Source organism: Prorops nasuta, unplaced genomic scaffold (genome assembly GCF_024137725.1).
Source record: "Prorops nasuta isolate Cenicafe-Biocafe unplaced genomic scaffold, Cenicafe_Pnas_1.2 PNAS00001, whole genome shotgun sequence".
NCBI classification, from domain to species: Eukaryota; Metazoa; Arthropoda; class Insecta; order Hymenoptera; family Bethylidae; genus Prorops; species Prorops nasuta.
In genome coordinates, this window is record NW_027116798.1 from 9,655,865 (window position 1) to 9,673,255 (window position 17,391).

Below are 17,391 nucleotides of genomic sequence, written 5' to 3' on the forward strand. Positions count from 1 at the left end.
ATCATGATATAGCGCTACTTTAGCGCTTAAAATTTGAAACGCAGCCATTGAACATGTATGTGTACATGTTGTTAAATGTTAAAAACAGTCGTATAGCAGCAAAAAGGCTGGTCTCTACAACATTTGCGGTTTGTGATATACAGTTTAATTTGTGGCAAGATGTCTTTGGCAAATAAATCAGAAAGAAAATTATGGATTTTTAACGATTATAGATATTTCATAAAAAACCGAAGAAATAATAAATTGTAAATATTATATTTTTTTTAACAAAATACTCTATAATCCCTATTACTCTCTCTTTCCTTCTCAACAAATATTTTCCTGTCAGGTATTTATACTGTATAAAAAGTGTAAAGTTCGGTTGTAAAGCTCACGGTCGATTTTTTGACAATCAATTTTATCCTTCTGATGTTCCTCATAACCATGAACCAGATATTGTAAAAAACAATAGAATGTTAATTTTAAATGACATGAGAAAGACAGCAAAAACATATAGCACAAAACCTAAGCAAATTTATAATTCCTTAGTATTGAAGTAAGTAAAAGATTATTAATATGTATAAAATTTATTTTTCCCTTCTCAATTTTTGTTCTTATGTAAATTTATATCATATTTGTCAAAGCAGCAGTCCATCTATTAAAAATGAAATACCGTTCAACACCTGCAGGCGAACGCTGCAACGGTGTATTAAAAAGAATGAGAATAGACCGAATATTAAATTAAAAGAAAATGATCTAGCAAATTTTGCCAATTATATCATTATTAATGATAAAAATGGTGGAAATATTGGTGTAAATACCACAATATTAAAGGACGATAATGCAAACATACTAAACATATGTTTTTACGATAAAGTTTTTTTCCAAAGCGTGATGACATATGCAGACAAAATATTTGTGGATGGAACATTTAAATCGGTTCCAAATTTCAAGGAGAAAAATCTACAGCTTTTAACAATTTCAATTGCTAGTAATGATCATGTTAATAAAGTAAGACTTATTTCTTTTCCTAATATTTTTTGCAATTCGATACAAAAATAATGTTCAATTTTATATTACATTACTTAGGCTATTCCTTGTCTTTGGATATTGATGAAAAATAGACGAACGGTGGATTATTTGAAAGTTTTTGATTTTATAAAGTCTAACTTTGTTGAATTCAAACCACAAATTGTAATGATAGACTTTGAAAAAGCTACAGCGAACGCTGTAAGAACAGTGTATCCAAATATAAGAATTACGCATTGCTATTTTCACTATTCGCAAGTAAGTTTAATATATAGTTATATAGGCAGGGTATTAAAAAAATAAAGAAATTCATGAATATATATCTCCAAAACTAAGGTATTTCAGGAAAACATAGTAATAAATTTATCTCTAGTTATTTAACAAATTTAATCGACAGATGAACAACAGAATGACGTAATGAATTGATGCAGCATTTTGGAAGGCCTTTGTCAGTTAACATAATATATGTGCAATACCAAATAAGTTTTCATTTGAAACAGACTAGGTAACCTTTGTACATGTTTTCTTTAGTATACATTTTGCAAGGTACAAAACCAATTTTATACGCATAATAGATTTTATTTTAGATGTAATAAATAAGATAAAAGTTAATTTATACTCTTTTCCTGAAAGCTAGAGTTCTTGAAATATTCATGGGGTTTCATATTTTTTTAACACCCTTTCATGGTTTTATAAAATTTAAATTATGTAAGATTAAAGCAAATTAAATTTTATTTAAATTTTTATATGATTTAAGGCCTTAATCAAAAAAGCTCAAAATTTTTCATTAATAAATCAAACTATAAATAAGAAGGTATACCCGGAGAGATTTATAATCATTAAAAAAATGATACTCTTAGCATTATTGCCGCAAAATTATATAATTGGTACATTCCAACTATTAAGAAAAATGGCTGAATCGCAATTCGGAAATTTCTTTGAAAACTATTTCTCTTATTATGAAAAATTTTGGATAAAAGAAATAAAGCCTGCTAATTTTTCTGTTTATAAGCTTGAAAATAGGACTAACAACTTTTCCGAATCATACAATAGCAGATTGAATAAACACTTAGGAAAAAGACCAGATATAAATTCGTTTATCAGTAAGTAAAATTTGTCCTTAATAATTTCCACCAAAATGCATCTAGTATCTTCTCCAATTGATAATATGGTGTAAACGTTTCTTTTCCTTATAACAATTATTGTGGATCAAAGTCGTTAAAGTAGTGTACCCATCATTCTTAATATTCAATTTCCTTCAACTCTTTTCTTGACGGACAATGCATTTCGATTGAATTTAAATCCATTTGTCATTGTAATATTTATTTCAGGAATCATTGTAATCAAATTTCTTTCTGTAACATAAATTTTAAATAAACTTTAAAGTTGTATATTTTTTAGGCTATCTAGTGATGATATTGCAAGAGAAGAAAGATGAATTTTCTCAAATTAAAAATAACACATATAAGCCTAGAGAGAAAAAAAGGAAAGATTTGGATTTTAATAAAGAAATACTAGAATTTTATAATAACATAGAAAAGAATGAAACCAATGAAGACATAGAAATGAAGATTATAAGATTCATGGACGAATTCAGCTGTATAAAGGAGTTAATAGAACAGGATAAAATAAATATGTTCAACGCTTTAACAAATATGGGTCACCAAGAAGGGAAAACCGAAATATTGGATAAAGCAAATATTCCGAAAATTATACTTAATAAAAATGAGCCCAACGTAATTATAAATAAATTAATTACAATTAAAAATAAATACCTTCAAAATTCGGAGGAAATAGCATTTGTAATCACTAAGAATGATACTGAATAAAATTAAATATAAAAATCTTTTATTTCTGAAAGTATTTCATTTCATTCTTCTTGCACCGCTTTCACAGCAATAAACTATACCCATTTATTTATAGTTTTTCTTGTATTTAATCCAATTAATTTTATATTCATTAAAGCATAAACGTGCCACTAAACATTTGAAAGTACTCACTTATGAGTATTTTAATTAAAAATGATTTTTGAAGTGCATATGCTGATTTCTTTTCAGCAATTATTTTTCACATAGACTGTAAGATAGCAGTGCTATTTATCATTTTCATTTAACTTTCAACGTAACCATCTTTAGACTGGAACATTAAGAAATTAAAACGCAGCCACATATGTTATTAGTCTTATCCATCAATGTTTCAACTAGAGAAGAGATCATTTATTCTTGCTGCTTACACAACATTGAGAAAAGTGATATATTGTTTTAAATGGCCTGCGAAAGAAAGAAACACATTTCAACAAAGAAATTGGCTCTTATACTGATTATTGATCAAATAACTACAAAATTAATGTAATAATAACTTATCTGATACTATTTTTATTATTTCATTCATAGTAAAAGCCTCTTCTTTCAACTAGTGAAATTAATTGCTTATCTATTAAGTCTTCATTTATAGTCTAACGTATTCATTTAAAATAACCTGAAAAATCGAACCTACATTTCAATACAAACAATTTTGCGTTTACTATTTCTGCACTAATTTCTTTATCTAAATAGCAATAATAAGATATAATATCAACTTATTGTCTTATTGATATTACATCTCTATATAAATTTTAATCTCAAATGACTACTTATGTTATATTAGTTAAATAATTAAAATATCAATCCTTTTAATTAAATACTAATTAGTTATTTATATCTAGAACTTACATTAAATATCTTTCTAATTTCTCAAAATACTTTACTCTTAATCTAACTTGAGATATTTAAAATTTACCCGAATCACACACATGCACTGCATATGTATTGATATGCACATAAAATCAAACAAATACTAGGCGAGTTCGGAAATTGGCTCTACTCACTTGGTCGAAGCTTTCCCTAGAATTCCCTATTAGCTCGGTCTAGTAATTCTGTGTTCGGACCAACTAGGACCAAGTGAATAGAGGTGAGTGAGCTAAGAATCCTAATGCAAATTGCCTAACAGGGCAAATGTGCAAGCTATAATCCATTTCCTTGACTGATACCACTGATATTTTACCAATCTTTAGAGAATCGTAATAGGATGATTAACTTATAAATAAATTAGAAACGTTATTAATATTCAAAATTTTAAATGGTCCCTGTTCTTGTATTTCAAAATCCCACTTTGTCAAAATTCAGTAAAGGGGACAGGCTTTTGGAAGGGGTATGATAAAAAAGAGTAAGCTCACTCACCTCTATTCGCTTGGTCCTAGTTGGTCCGAACACAGAATTACTAGACCGAGCTAATAGGGAATTCTAGGGAAAGCTTCGACCAAGTGAGTAGAACCAATTTCCGAACTCACCTACTGTCAATACCGTGGACCCTAATTTACAAAAATAAGCGGGCGGGATTAAAATTATCAGACAAGTAAGTTAACGGACATAAATGACGTAAAACTATAAAATTTACTAGCAATTAAAATAAAGGAAGAATTGTAAATATTATCAACAATTTATATTTCTTGGATAATATATTCTTATTATAGCTGTTTGACTAATTATCAATTTATATTTACAGGTTAAACAAAAGAATGGATTATTTAAATATTTGGAGCCTGTTATTTGAAGATGACGATGAAGAAGATAATCTCTTTTTATTACCTTCTACTAGAGAGAGTCATAGAAGGATTGAAAATTATGTTCCAGATATGATGCTTAATTATTCTTTGACAGGTAATTGTGATCATTCTTAACTATCTGTGTATACCATGTATGATTTAACCCATTAACGTCCAAAATGTCAAAATTTCTTGCACGTTTTCAAAGTGATTTTTTCCTATGTAATTGGCGTTGAAAAAATTCTTGAACCACATATTCTGACGTAAAATTGCATGCTCTTTCAGAATCCGTTGCCAGAATCATGATAAAACTCACAGGAAAAGAGATATGCTCGATTGAAACATAAAAAACACCTAAATTTTCGAAAAAAAAAAATTTTAGGATTTTTTTTCGAAGTGTTACGGTGAAGATATCACCTTGCGACCGTGATCAAAGGTGATCATGGGAGTTGAAGTTTAACAGGGAATTTTTTTGTTGACCTTGAACCATCGCTTCTTTACAAAATGGCGGAAAAAACGAATTTTTTTTTTCAATCTTCATCAACTTTTTTCTCGAAATCTATGGTCTTTAGAAAAAAATTCATAAAAACAAAAATGCCTTAGAATCGCTCGAGGAACATTCTCAAATTTTTTCAGAATTTTTTGAGACAATTTTTGATTTTCCGGGAAACTTGTGAAATGGAATTTTCAAAAATGTCTCCAAAAATTCTGAAAAAATTTTAGGATGTTTCTCGAGTGCTTCTAAGACATTTTTGTTCTTATGAGTTTTTTTCTACAGTCCATAGATTTCGAGAAAAAAATTGATAAAGTTGAAAAAATAAAAATTCGTTTCGGCCGATGTTTTGAAAACCTATTGGTAAAAAAACGTTCTGTCTACGAAAACTCGGAAAAAATTTTACAATATTGCTCGAATGATTCTAACTTATTTTCATTCTTTTTTCAAAGACTTATAGATTCCGACAAAAATTTCATCCTTTATTTCCATTTCATTTCGGCAGATAAGCGTAATTTTTGGTCTCATGTATTCATGAATATTCGTCTTTCTTTGTTCTCTTCTTTCGTATTTTTGTACATACGGATGAGTGATAAATAAACGAAATCATTAATTTCATTCATTATGTCGCGGAAACGTGTAAGATCTTCTGAATATGAATCAGATTCTTCAGATAGTGATTCAGAACGCAACGTATTGATTCCGGATCCTGACTATTCAGGTTCCGATGATTCTGGTTCCGATTTTGATTCAGATTGCGAACATGAAATACCCAATATCACTTACAATAAAGCTCGTGCAAATTATTCTGAAAAACAAGATAAACTTGAAAAAGGTCATGAATTCACTTGGATTGAGGGTGAAAAGTTACACCCTGATTCTTGTGAAGATAAAGTATTATTGTCCGAATCGCAAAAAAAGAAAATACGTAGGAGCGAACCTTTTCAATTGTTTGAAACCTTTTTTTCTATTGAAATGAAAAAATATATTATTGATGCGTGTAAAGACAATGGTTATGATCTGAAATTGAAAGATCTTGATACTTTTATTGGAATAGTTATTTTTTCTACATTCAATCCCAGAAAATCACAGAGAGATTACTGGTCATCTGATCCGTATTTATCTAATGAAGTAGTTTCTTCTGCAATGTCTCGCCAACAATTTGAAATCACAAAATCTAAATTGAAGTTTTCAAAAAACAAAGACAAAGATTCAAATGATCGAGGATGGCGCGTTCGTTCTCTACTGAAACTTTTTCAAAATAACATCATGAAATTCGGAATATGGAGAACTGCTCTATCCGTTGATGAGATAATGGCCAAATCCTATGCAAAAACTGTTTTGAAACAATTTATTCGAGGAAAACCGATAAGATTTGGTTTGAAATTTTGGGGCTTGTGTACTTCGGACGGCTATCTACTGAATTTGGATCTTTATTGCGGCAAGAATTCTCAAATTGGAGATAAGTTATCTAAATGTGCTTTAGGTTCACGAGTAGTATTATATTTATTACAACCATTTTTTCAAATAATAAGTTATAACAAAATTTCTCAATTTCATCTGTACTTTGACAACTTCTTCACGAACATGGATTTGGTATTACATTTGAAGAAATTGCGTTTGAAATGCACTGGTACTATCAGAGATAATCGAGTCAAAGAAAAAAATGTGCTTGATAAGAAAGCTCCAAGAGGGACATATGTGGTGAAGCACGACGTAAACAGTGGCATAAATTTCATTACTATCATGGATTCGAAGCCCGTCTCAATAGCTTCAACTGCAGCAGGTGTCAATCCTCTATCTATTTCAAAAAGATACAGCGCAGAGGCTAAATCTAAAATTGAAATACCTTTTCCGCAAGCTTTTCACCTATATAACAAATTCATGGGAGGTGTTGACCTGCATGACGGACATTGCAATGACATACTCCCAAGTATACGATCAAAAAAATGGACATGGGTAGTTTTTATGAGACTTATACAGGCGTCTATTACTAATTCTCTTGTAATTTTCAATGCTGCTAACGATGGAAAGAAAAAAGTTGGAATAAAAGAGTTCACTATTTCGATTGCCAAATACTACTTACAAAAAAGTAGTCGCAAAAGTAAAGCACATGGACGATCTAATAGTGACAAATTGAGGATTTGTTCGAATGGAAACTGTCCAATAAGAACAAGAATTTTCTGCAAAACATGTAATTTAAATATTTGCAATAAATATTGGCTAAAAAAGCACACCTAAAAGTATGAATAAGTGAGAGGCAAGGGGACTCACGGAAAACAAGCACCCCGAGACATGAGAGGCAAGGGGACTCACGGGAAAAAAGCACCCCAAAGGAGACAGAATTTTACCACGTCCACGCCGTAGTCTCTGGGTAACGCTAAGAGTAAAAAAATCTTCCTAAAATTTGCACAGAAATCGTTTTTTACCAATAGGTTTTTAGAACATAGCGGCCGAAACAAATTTTTATTTTTTCAACTTTATCAATTTTTTTCTCGAAATCTATGGACTTTAGAAAAAAATTCATAAGAACAAAAATGTCTTAGAAGCACTCGAGAAACATCCTAAAATTTTTTCAGAATTTTTGGAGACATTTTTGAAAATTCCATTTCACAAGTTTCCCGGAAAATCAAAAATTGTCTCAAAAAATTCTGAAAAAATTTTAGGATGTTTCTCGAGTGCTTCTAAGACATTTTTGTTCTTATGAATTTTTTTCTAAAGACCATAGATTTCGAGAAAAAAGTTGATGAATATTGAAAAAAAAAATTCGTTTTTTCCGCCATTTTGTAAAGAAGCGATAGTTCAAGGTCAACAAAAAAATTCCCTGTTAAACTTCAACTCCCATGATCACCTTTGATCACGGTCGCAAGGTGATATCTTCACCGTAACACTTCGAAAAAAAATCCTAAATATTTTTTTTTTCGAAAATTTAGGTGTTTTTTATGTTTCAATCGAGCATATCTCTTTTCCTGTGAGTTTTATCATGATTCTGGCAACGGATTCTGAAAGAGCATGCAATTTTACGTCAGAATATGTGGTTCAAGAATTTTTTCAACGCCAATTACATAGGAAAAAATCACTTTGAAAACGTGCAAGAAATTTTGACATTTTGGACGTTAATGGGTTAATTATGTCAGCTAGTATTTTGTAAAAAATATTATGAATAATATTTTTAGGAATTATGATTTGCTTTTATATATTTTGAGACTATAATATTTTTGCAGACTTTAAATCACATTTCCGACTATCCAAAGCGACGTTTGAAATGTTATTGGAGAAAATAGGTCCATGCCTAATGCAAACATTTAATGGGCCAAAAATTCTACCATTTAAACAACTTGCTATTACGCTATGGATATTGGGAAATCAAGAAGTATATAGGTATATTCTCTAATTTTAATCCTTGTTAGCATGAAGATTTCTTTCACTATAGTTTTGAACTTCCATTTTATTACCATAATAAAAAGAATTCTATCATCAATATTTTGAGAATTACGAATTTTTCTAAGATATTTGCAACTCTAGAAAGAATTCATTTTCTCTTTCATAAAAAGGACATCAAGCCAAATTCTTTGTGCTAGCTAGGATTGCACGATATCTTTTTGCATTCATTTGTAAGACTATGTACTGCGTGTAAAATATACAGTTCTTAAGAGTTAACCTATAATGTACATTATTTATTTATTTAAATTGTAGAAGTATTTCGAAATACAATATAATAAATAATAATAATACCTCAATCATTAATTATGTTGAATATTACCAACATACTCCGTTACAGATCTGTTTCTGATAGATTTAACTTGGCTAAAAGTACAATTTGGAAATGCGTCTTCAATGTGGCATATGTTTTGCAAAATTACAAAACAGAATACATAAAATGGCCAGATCAACATCACTCAATGCGGAATATAGAAATGTTTGCAGAAATAAGCAATTTCCCTGGCATAATGGGTGCTATAGATGGATGTCATGTGCAAATAAGTGCTCCTATTGACCATGCTAATAGCTACATTAATCGAAAAGGCTTTCATTCAATAGTCCTCCAAGGAATCTGTGATCCTAATAGGAAATTTATTGATGTTTTTACAGGCTATTGTGGTAGCGTTCATGACGCTCGAATTTGGCAGTTTAGCAAAATTAAACGTGCTATAGACAATAGTCCACAACAATTTTTTCCTGAGAATACTCATTTATTAGGGGATTCTGCGTACCCACTGTCCAAAACTCTTCTCATTCCATATAGAGATAATGGGCATCTAAATGAAGTTCAAGTTAATTATAATAGAAAACTATCTGCTACAAGAATGGTGATAGAACGAACGTTTGGTCTACTGAAAGCTAGATTCAGGAAATTGAAATATGTGTATATGTACGGCACAGATATGATCCCTCTTATTATTTTAACTTGCTGCATATTACATAACATTTGTTTAGACAATGAAGAGGAACAATTTGATCCAACTGTAAATGACGAAGACGATTATAATATAGAAATCGATAACGAATTTGTGGATGCTTTTGTGGATGGAGAAGAAAAAAGAGAGGTAATAGCCCACTTACTTTTTTAATATGCGAGAATATATTAATATTTCTTACATAGATTTGAACTCTCAAAAATTGTATGAGTTAAATTTACATATAAATATATTATTCAACCAGACATTCAACGCGATAGTGTATACGTTGAGTTTTACTTATTGACATTGTATATAACATTCCAGATGAAATAAAACAAGTTATGTAAATAAAATATTATCACTCAGTATAGGTTTTAAATAAGTACTTCCAAATTATATTGTTATAAGATTTGCGTTAAACGTGGCTGGGTTAGTAGCAACAGCATAATTCGATTTCTGTTTGTGTTCCAATCCTAAAAAGGAAAAATAATGTATAAGATTGCTGAAACAAATGAATCATTTAATTTAACTGTTTTATACTACCTTGATTTATTATGTTGAAACATATTTATTTTAATCTAACTTGTTTATCAGCTACTTTTAATATCATCAAACTTAAATATACATTATTATGCTCACAGAACAAGAGTCCTAATCTAGTTTTCAGGATGGTTCACAAGATGACATCTGTGCCTGGGTAGTAGGCAAAGGTGTTTCGTAACATCTTGTAACAACATTTAGATGCTACTGTTATCTACAGTAGATACAAAATATGTTTAATGTATAATGTTTTTAATACATATCTTGAACAGCAAAAGAATTTCTTACCTGCACTTTATACGGTCAGTCTTTTAATAGGTTTATCTCATTGCGTTAGGTCAGTTTTAATTAATATTTAGCTGCAATTTATAATTCTTTGTTGCTAGAATTTGATTAATCCTAATTTATTATATTGGGGCGTATTTATTCTATTGAAACTTGTCTAATACAATATCACGAAACTTTATTATACTTACAAAGCAAGAGCCATAATTTGGTTGTTGTGAAGTTACGCAAGATAACATTTGTGCCTTTGTGATCAACTAAGATTCATCAAACCTTTTGCAATAATATTTAGATGCCACTTATGTCTTCTACAAATAGAAAAAGTTTATTAATATACTATAACCTATTTAATACACACCTTGAGCAATTATACAGTCTTTTACCTGCACCATATACAGTAAGTCTCTCATAAAGGCTTATATCTTTGAATATGATAGTTTTGCAAAAATCATATTTTTTTAACAAAATTTTAAAACAGTAGAAAGTAGAACGATGGTTTGACCTTTGACATGGGGCTAACATCTTCTCTGTTTAGAACAAAAACATAGGCCTCCTAAAAAATAATGCATGCTGTCAAATGGTGTTGGCCAACAATTAATTAATTTTTTCTAGTATGAAGAATCTGAAAATTTAATTGCTTAAAATAACCTGTCGTTAATCCATGTCCAATTAATGTTCCAATGAATTAAAATATCCACAATTGTTTTGTCAAAAAAATATTAATAAATTAGTGTTTATGTATGTACATATGTATAGTTAAAAGTTCAAAATTTGTCGATAAAGGCAGTTAGTATAAATTAATGTTTAAAAATGATAAAAATTTGTAGATAATTATGATGAGCTTTCTAAACACAACATTATGCATACATATAGTCATTTTTATTTGTTTAAAATGCTGTTTCATAATACTTAAAAATTCTTTTTTTAATTCCATATTTTCTTGATGATGCCTTTCTCTTTGCTCATAAATGTTGTCAATTGTTTTTTTGACAGTTTTAATTGACGTTCGTCTTCTTATGCTTCTCCTATCACCCACTTTCGAACAACAAGCATTATTATTAAATTCACTAGTTACTATTTCTGTAACAGGGTCATCTGTATTACTTATTTCTGTTACTTGTGGCCTCACTATGGAATCAGAAATACTATATGCTATTGATAAAGGGGTTACTCCAGGCATCGTATACATAATTTCATCTATTATTTCAAAATGCTCCCAATTTTCTCTGCTACCAGCACCAGTTCTGTTGCTATTGTCCTTAATATGCTTATACTTCTTTTTTAAATTTCTCCATTTTGTTGAACATTGCTCCCAGTTTACTAAATATCCTTTGTTCACTAAATCTGCAGCTATTTCATCCCAAATTTTTTTTTGAAGCTGGTTCTTGTCATGTATGGTTGTTTTATGTTTGTGTAAGTTCTCTAACAACAATTTTGTACTCTGACTTGTCCAGGAATGTCTAGTCTGATCTGTTTAAAGTAAAAAAGTTAAATTGCTTTAGTATTTGGTTTTTAACTACGTGATATACTAGTGAAATTAAGTAGAAATTATACAACAAGCAAATATTTTTCATTCTAGGTATTCCCTTTTTGTAGCAGCAAACATAAACTTAATTATTATTTTTCGTATTTCATGAATTTCCTACATTTAAAAGAGATAACATACCTACATATTTATTATGCGTTTGATATTGATTCATCTTTAAATAAATTTTGAAAAACAAGAAATAATATCAAACACAAAATATATTTTCATCAATAAACAAAAGTTAAATTTATGACTTTAAATAATTCTCATTTTTCCATAATTTGTATTTTTTAAATGATAAATGAAACAGCAAAGAGAGAAAAGATAATACAAATTATAAAAAAAAAATTATAATTTGCTTACATTTATATTAGTTTTTTGAATATTTCTGCTCTTATTACGTCTGTGTAGTCCCAACTGAAACTCCTTAACCAGATCAGATCTGGGCCACTCGCGGAAGCCTCCTCACTAAATCTGATCCATCTAGGGAATTTTCTTCAGTTGCCTCACTGTGACTAGACTGAACCGTAACCCGAACAGACCACTGAACGTAAGCGTTCTATGCATACGGCCGTAAGAGTAATAGCCAATAACATACACCGCTCCCTCAACATTTGTCTCTGCTGAATGCTACCGTTGATCGAGCTCACGCGTAAACCTCTGATCCATCTAGTAATTTTTTTTTTGACTTTGCATTCCTGAGGCTAGGTTGGATCGTGATCTGGATCGGATCACGAACGTAAACGTCCCCTGTTACATGAACGCCGGTGATCATTGCCATTACCACGTAAAGTAATTTTATATTTACAACTTTTCTCAAAAGCAGTAAGATGTATTTAATGTATTATTTAGATAAAAATGGTGCTGATCGTATTTATACATTGAAGGTAAATGAATTTATTTAATGCATTAAATTAAAATATGTGAAGGGAGGTTTATGTTCTCTATTAATTGTAACTACTGAATATTATTGCTTTTTAATTTGTGTGCAGATTTTCATTATTTTGTATAACTGCTACAATATATAAGAATTGATTCATAAATTGAAAATATAACTGAAAACTCATATTCTTATAATCTTATATATGTTTCAAAGGAAAGCGAATTTTGTTTCAATTTTGTTTTAGGAAAATTGAAATCGTTTATGTGATTATTTTGCATAAATCATTCAGCTGTTATTAACAAAATAGCTTTTCAACAATTCGAATGCTCTTAAATTACTGTTATAAATTACTGAAATATTTAAGTTTGTTAAGTGTTATTGTTAATTAAAAAGTTTAATTTTTGAACTTGTTTGAATAAACGAATAGAAGAAAATATTGTCGAACAGTATTTCATCGTTTTGCTATTAAAATAATTTGCCCCTTTAAGAACTGGTTTTTTTAGTATTTATAAATGCTTTGGTAAATTAATCCATTTGGTATAGCTTGAAATTAAATATAATTTACTGTAATTTGCAGTTTTTACAGGAAAGATAAGTTTTACTATTAGATAAAAAACTGACTCTTAAACAAGCTTGTATCAAGCTTTGATTAATTAAATTATATTTTACACTTTTGAGGTGGTATCAATAAATGAAACTAAGATCGAATTTAAGCTTACCAAATACTTAAGACAAAGATGGAATTATGCATTATATTGAAACTTAGAGAGTGGTACTTGATCTTAGCCAAGAATGTACTAAGCTTTAACTCTATTCTTTGAAACTATCCATGAAATGTAGTACTGCCTATATGTCATAAGATCTGTTAGGGGTGTTAAGAATATGAAACAGAATATAGCCGATTTAGATTAACCCTAACCAAAGTTTAGTGTTGCCACTTATTGGCAAAATTTGTTTCATAAAAATTACAAACTGTAGTAAATTATATTCAATTTCAAGTTTTGCCAAACAGATAGGTTTACTAAGATGTTTATCAATAATTAAAAAAAACAATACTAAGCCAGGTTGAGATAATCCAGAGTTAAGGTTGTATAGTTTTTATTACATAAATTACACCATTTTAAAACTGGGATAACTCAACCTGGTTTGATTGAGTTCAACCTAAAGGTAATCATAAGTAAAAATGTTGAGTACCTATTTCATAATGTATACGTCTTTAAATCGCATTTGATTTGCTTGATCATGTTTACTCCTTGGGCTGATTTCTCCATCTGTTAATAAACATCTTAGTAATTTATGCATTTTCTAAAGCTTGAAATTGAATAGAATTTACTGTAGCTTATAGTTTTTACCAAACAAATTTTATTAAGAGATAGAAGAACTCACCCAAAGGACTATAGTTAAGAAACTAAAGTCAACTATAATTAAGCTTTGGATTTCTTTCACCAGTTCTGAAAATGCTCAATTTGCCATTTAGGATTAGCAATTCTTTTAACATTACATATGCCAATACATAGCAAAACTGGCAATCCTACATAGCAAATTGAACATTTTAGAATAGGTGAAAAAAAATTTTAATTCTGATTTAACAAGACTCGGTTAAAATAATTGAGCATGAGTTAAAATATTTAATGTCAGATAAAGCTCTTGTATAAAGAATATGCTAAGCTAATTTTGAGGAGGTATAATGATTGTCCTCAATAATACTCGAACTTATTCTATTTTCTACCTAGTCTTGAATATGCATTTTGTATGCAAAAAGTACACTAAACTAGAGTGTCTTTAATAGTGGTAAATGTACCTTAGCGGATGTGAGTACACCCAAATTTGGTGAAATTATGGTTGCAGTTCACTGCATCTGCAATAATATCTGACTTTATATCAAAAGTACATGATGTATTTGTGACTTTTATGTACCACAAACCGATACTAAGTACAATTTAATTACACTAATATGAATTCAAAAAACATCCAAAAATGCATTATGTGTGCATTAGAAAATAATTTAATTGTTACACTTAGTATAAATATGTTGTAATATGGTTGTGTGAATTAAGTTTCGGTGTAATTAAAGTATAAATAAAGTTTAAATGTTTCACAAATACACCAAAACGCGGTGTAATTTCAATATAAAATCAGTGGGTTCGACTTTGCTGGTTACTTATGGTAGCATTTGGTTAAACAAAATTATTAGAAATTTTTGGCCTGAATCAGCCCTATCCGTCTCCCCACTATCTCGTGTTCTTTCATCAACTTTCACGTCGCCATTGAAATTAGCCCGCGGTGTGACGCTACTTGTTCACCAAGGCTATCAGGGCGACTAAGGCCGAAGCAGCCGAAGTCGTGAAGACTGTGAGCAATTATGCAGTATAAATGGTAAAATATATAAAAACTCAATATATCTTTTTATAATTAGAAATTTTTAATATCTATAGGGTGTACACTCCGGGAGATATATTCTATCCAACATATTAATAAAGGTTTTAAGAGATCTTACTTCTCAAGAGGGGAAGGCTTCCCTCACCAAGCGGCCTACCTGTACATACTAGCATCGAGCTTAGGGTAATAAACCGCAGGCCATAAATAAAGGTAAATCAATTATACCTGTTACTCCAAATGCTAATACAAATCTTAAACTTTTATATTGTTAATTAAACATTTTTTAAATTATTGTTAAGGTGTTGCTTACATTTTTATGATGAAAATGAGCCTAAACACGGCATAAATGGGATAATTACTTCTTTATTAATTATGTTTAACAGTTTTCATTCCATTAAGTTCTAATGATAAATCAGATTTATGTTACTGTAATGCTACACAAATAATATTTATTTTGAACCATTCTGAAGTCTTTTTTGCACAATTAGGATAGGGTTTGGAAATATATACATAAATTTTATAAATACACTTGTAAATAAAACTTTTATTTATCACGCATTAATTTGTGTATCACAATACATATTTTCGATTTGCACTCTACATAAAAGATTTGTCATTTTATAAATTACTTAATCACAATAAATAAATAAATAGAAAGACAATGTTAAATAGAACAAATACACATGCAGTACAATGACAAATAAATAAATAGTGATACAATGATAAATAAATAAGAATAAATATACGTAGGTAAAAAAATAATTTCAAAATAATAAATATGTTCACCATCGTCAAATTAATAAAAAATAAATAGTTCATAAAAAGCGGCTGTAAAGGGGCCTTGTCAATAATAAAATTAGTGAACTTCTTTTTTCTAAAAGTTGTTACTGCAATGGATGAATTATCAGCTATAAATTTAAATACAGTGCATGATTTAAATGTTTACCCAAGAATTATACGAAATAAATTACATGGTGTATATCTATCATCGTTCAGCGAAAAATATTAAACTAACCAATAAACATTGACAGAAGAATTTCGTTTGCGGACTAAGATATTTTAACGAGATAGATTTTATATCAACTGTGGAAAACAGTGATATGCTGCAGGCACAATAAACGGCTCAATGACAAATATGTAATCGATCGACAGAAGCAGTAGATTCGAACGAAAAAATGAGTTGGAAATTTCCATAAAATTAAAACAAAAATTAATGCAGAAGTATATGTTTTGGTACCAATCATGATTCCAGTGGTCGCAGAATTCCCTGAAGATGATGTTCAAAATTTAAATTCGTACAAGATTCCAAAGCTCCGGAAATAAATTGAATTGACTGGTAGCATCATCCAATTTGAATGTTATGGTAACATATGGGCCATAATGACAAATCGGCAAGGTCCAGACCAAGAAAAATCAACGATCTAAGGAAACAATTTCTTTTTAATTTACAAATTTTTATTGTACGATTAATTTTATTAAGAAATTAAACAATTTACCTTAATAACCAATGGAGTGTCCTTTATTGGCTATTACAGCATTTAAACGTCTTGGGAGCGATTCGACTAAATGTTTACAAATAGATGGATCGCTTCTTAAATCGTTCCATGTTTGTAAAACATGTCGTCGTAATGCTGCTGTTGATCTTTCTTGATCAGGCCTCCACCGCTTTGTCATTATACCCCAAATGTTTTCAATAACATTCAGATTGGGAGACTTTGCTGGCCAGTCAATTAATTCGATTTCCGGAGGCTCGGCGAACCAATTCTTAGTCATGTGTGCATTGTGCACACTTGAGTTATTTTGTACAAATTTAATTTTTGGAACGTCTTCCTCAGGGTATAGTGCTCTCGCTGTAGGAAGCATGACAATTTCCAAAACATTGCAATAAATTTCTGCATTCATTTTTGTTTCAATTTCATAGATTTCTCCAACTCCATCTTTAGTCGTCCATCCCCAGAATGCTAAAGAAATTCTGCCACTTCTGTCTTTCGGTAAAACATATTTGTCATCAAACCGTTTATCGTCTAGCCGCCATACGTGCATTCTGCCATCCATAGTTGATACGAAAACTTTCTCGTCTGTCCAAACCACATTGTACCAAAATGTTGGCTGGGCTCTTAAATATGTGGTTGCAAACAAAATTCTTTTCCGTCGATGTTCATCGGTTAGTTTAATTTTCATCGCTGGTCAATGACAGTGTATTCCCGCCTTGTGTAATTTATTTCGTACAGTTCTTGGACAAACATTTAAATCATTCACTGTATCTAAAATTCTACCCGATGGATCAAAAGG

General features: G+C 29.9%; 2 protein-coding genes across 2 annotated transcripts; both read left to right on the forward strand.

The window, feature by feature from the left end:
- The first annotated feature begins 452 nt into the window (after positions 1-452).
- LOC136785706 (uncharacterized) lies at positions 453-2,837 on the forward strand. Its single transcript, XM_066746933.1, has 5 exons — positions 453-535; positions 624-990; positions 1,069-1,266; positions 1,766-2,111; positions 2,410-2,837. The coding sequence occupies exons 1-5, from the start codon at positions 453-455 to the stop codon at positions 2,835-2,837; spliced, it is 1,422 nt and encodes a 473-aa protein (XP_066603030.1).
- A 5,512-nt stretch (positions 2,838-8,349) lies between these two features.
- On the forward strand, positions 8,350-10,185 carry LOC136785715 (putative nuclease HARBI1). Its single transcript, XM_066746946.1, has 3 exons — positions 8,350-8,465; positions 8,866-9,631; positions 10,126-10,185. Exons 1-3 carry the CDS (start codon positions 8,350-8,352, stop codon positions 10,183-10,185), a joined length of 942 nt encoding a protein of 313 aa, XP_066603043.1.
- The last annotated feature ends 7,206 nt before the right edge of the window (positions 10,186-17,391 follow it).

Excerpts from the sequence above, each read along its gene's own strand:
- LOC136785706 (XM_066746933.1), top strand. The coding sequence starts at position 453 with ATGTTAATTTTAAATGACATGAGAAAGACAGCAAAAACATATAGCACA. Across the intron at positions 991-1,068 it reads GTAATGATCATGTTAATAAA|GCTATTCCTTGTCTTTGGAT; the intron begins GTAAGACTTATT and ends TACATTACTTAG. Across the intron at positions 2,112-2,409 it reads AGATATAAATTCGTTTATCA|GCTATCTAGTGATGATATTG; the intron begins GTAAGTAAAATT and ends TATATTTTTTAG.
- LOC136785715 (XM_066746946.1), top strand. The coding sequence starts at position 8,350 with ATGTTATTGGAGAAAATAGGTCCATGCCTAATGCAAACATTTAATGGG. Across the intron at positions 8,466-8,865 it reads GGAAATCAAGAAGTATATAG|ATCTGTTTCTGATAGATTTA; the intron begins GTATATTCTCTA and ends ACTCCGTTACAG. Across the intron at positions 9,632-10,125 it reads ATGGAGAAGAAAAAAGAGAG|AACAAGAGTCCTAATCTAGT; the intron begins GTAATAGCCCAC and ends TTATGCTCACAG.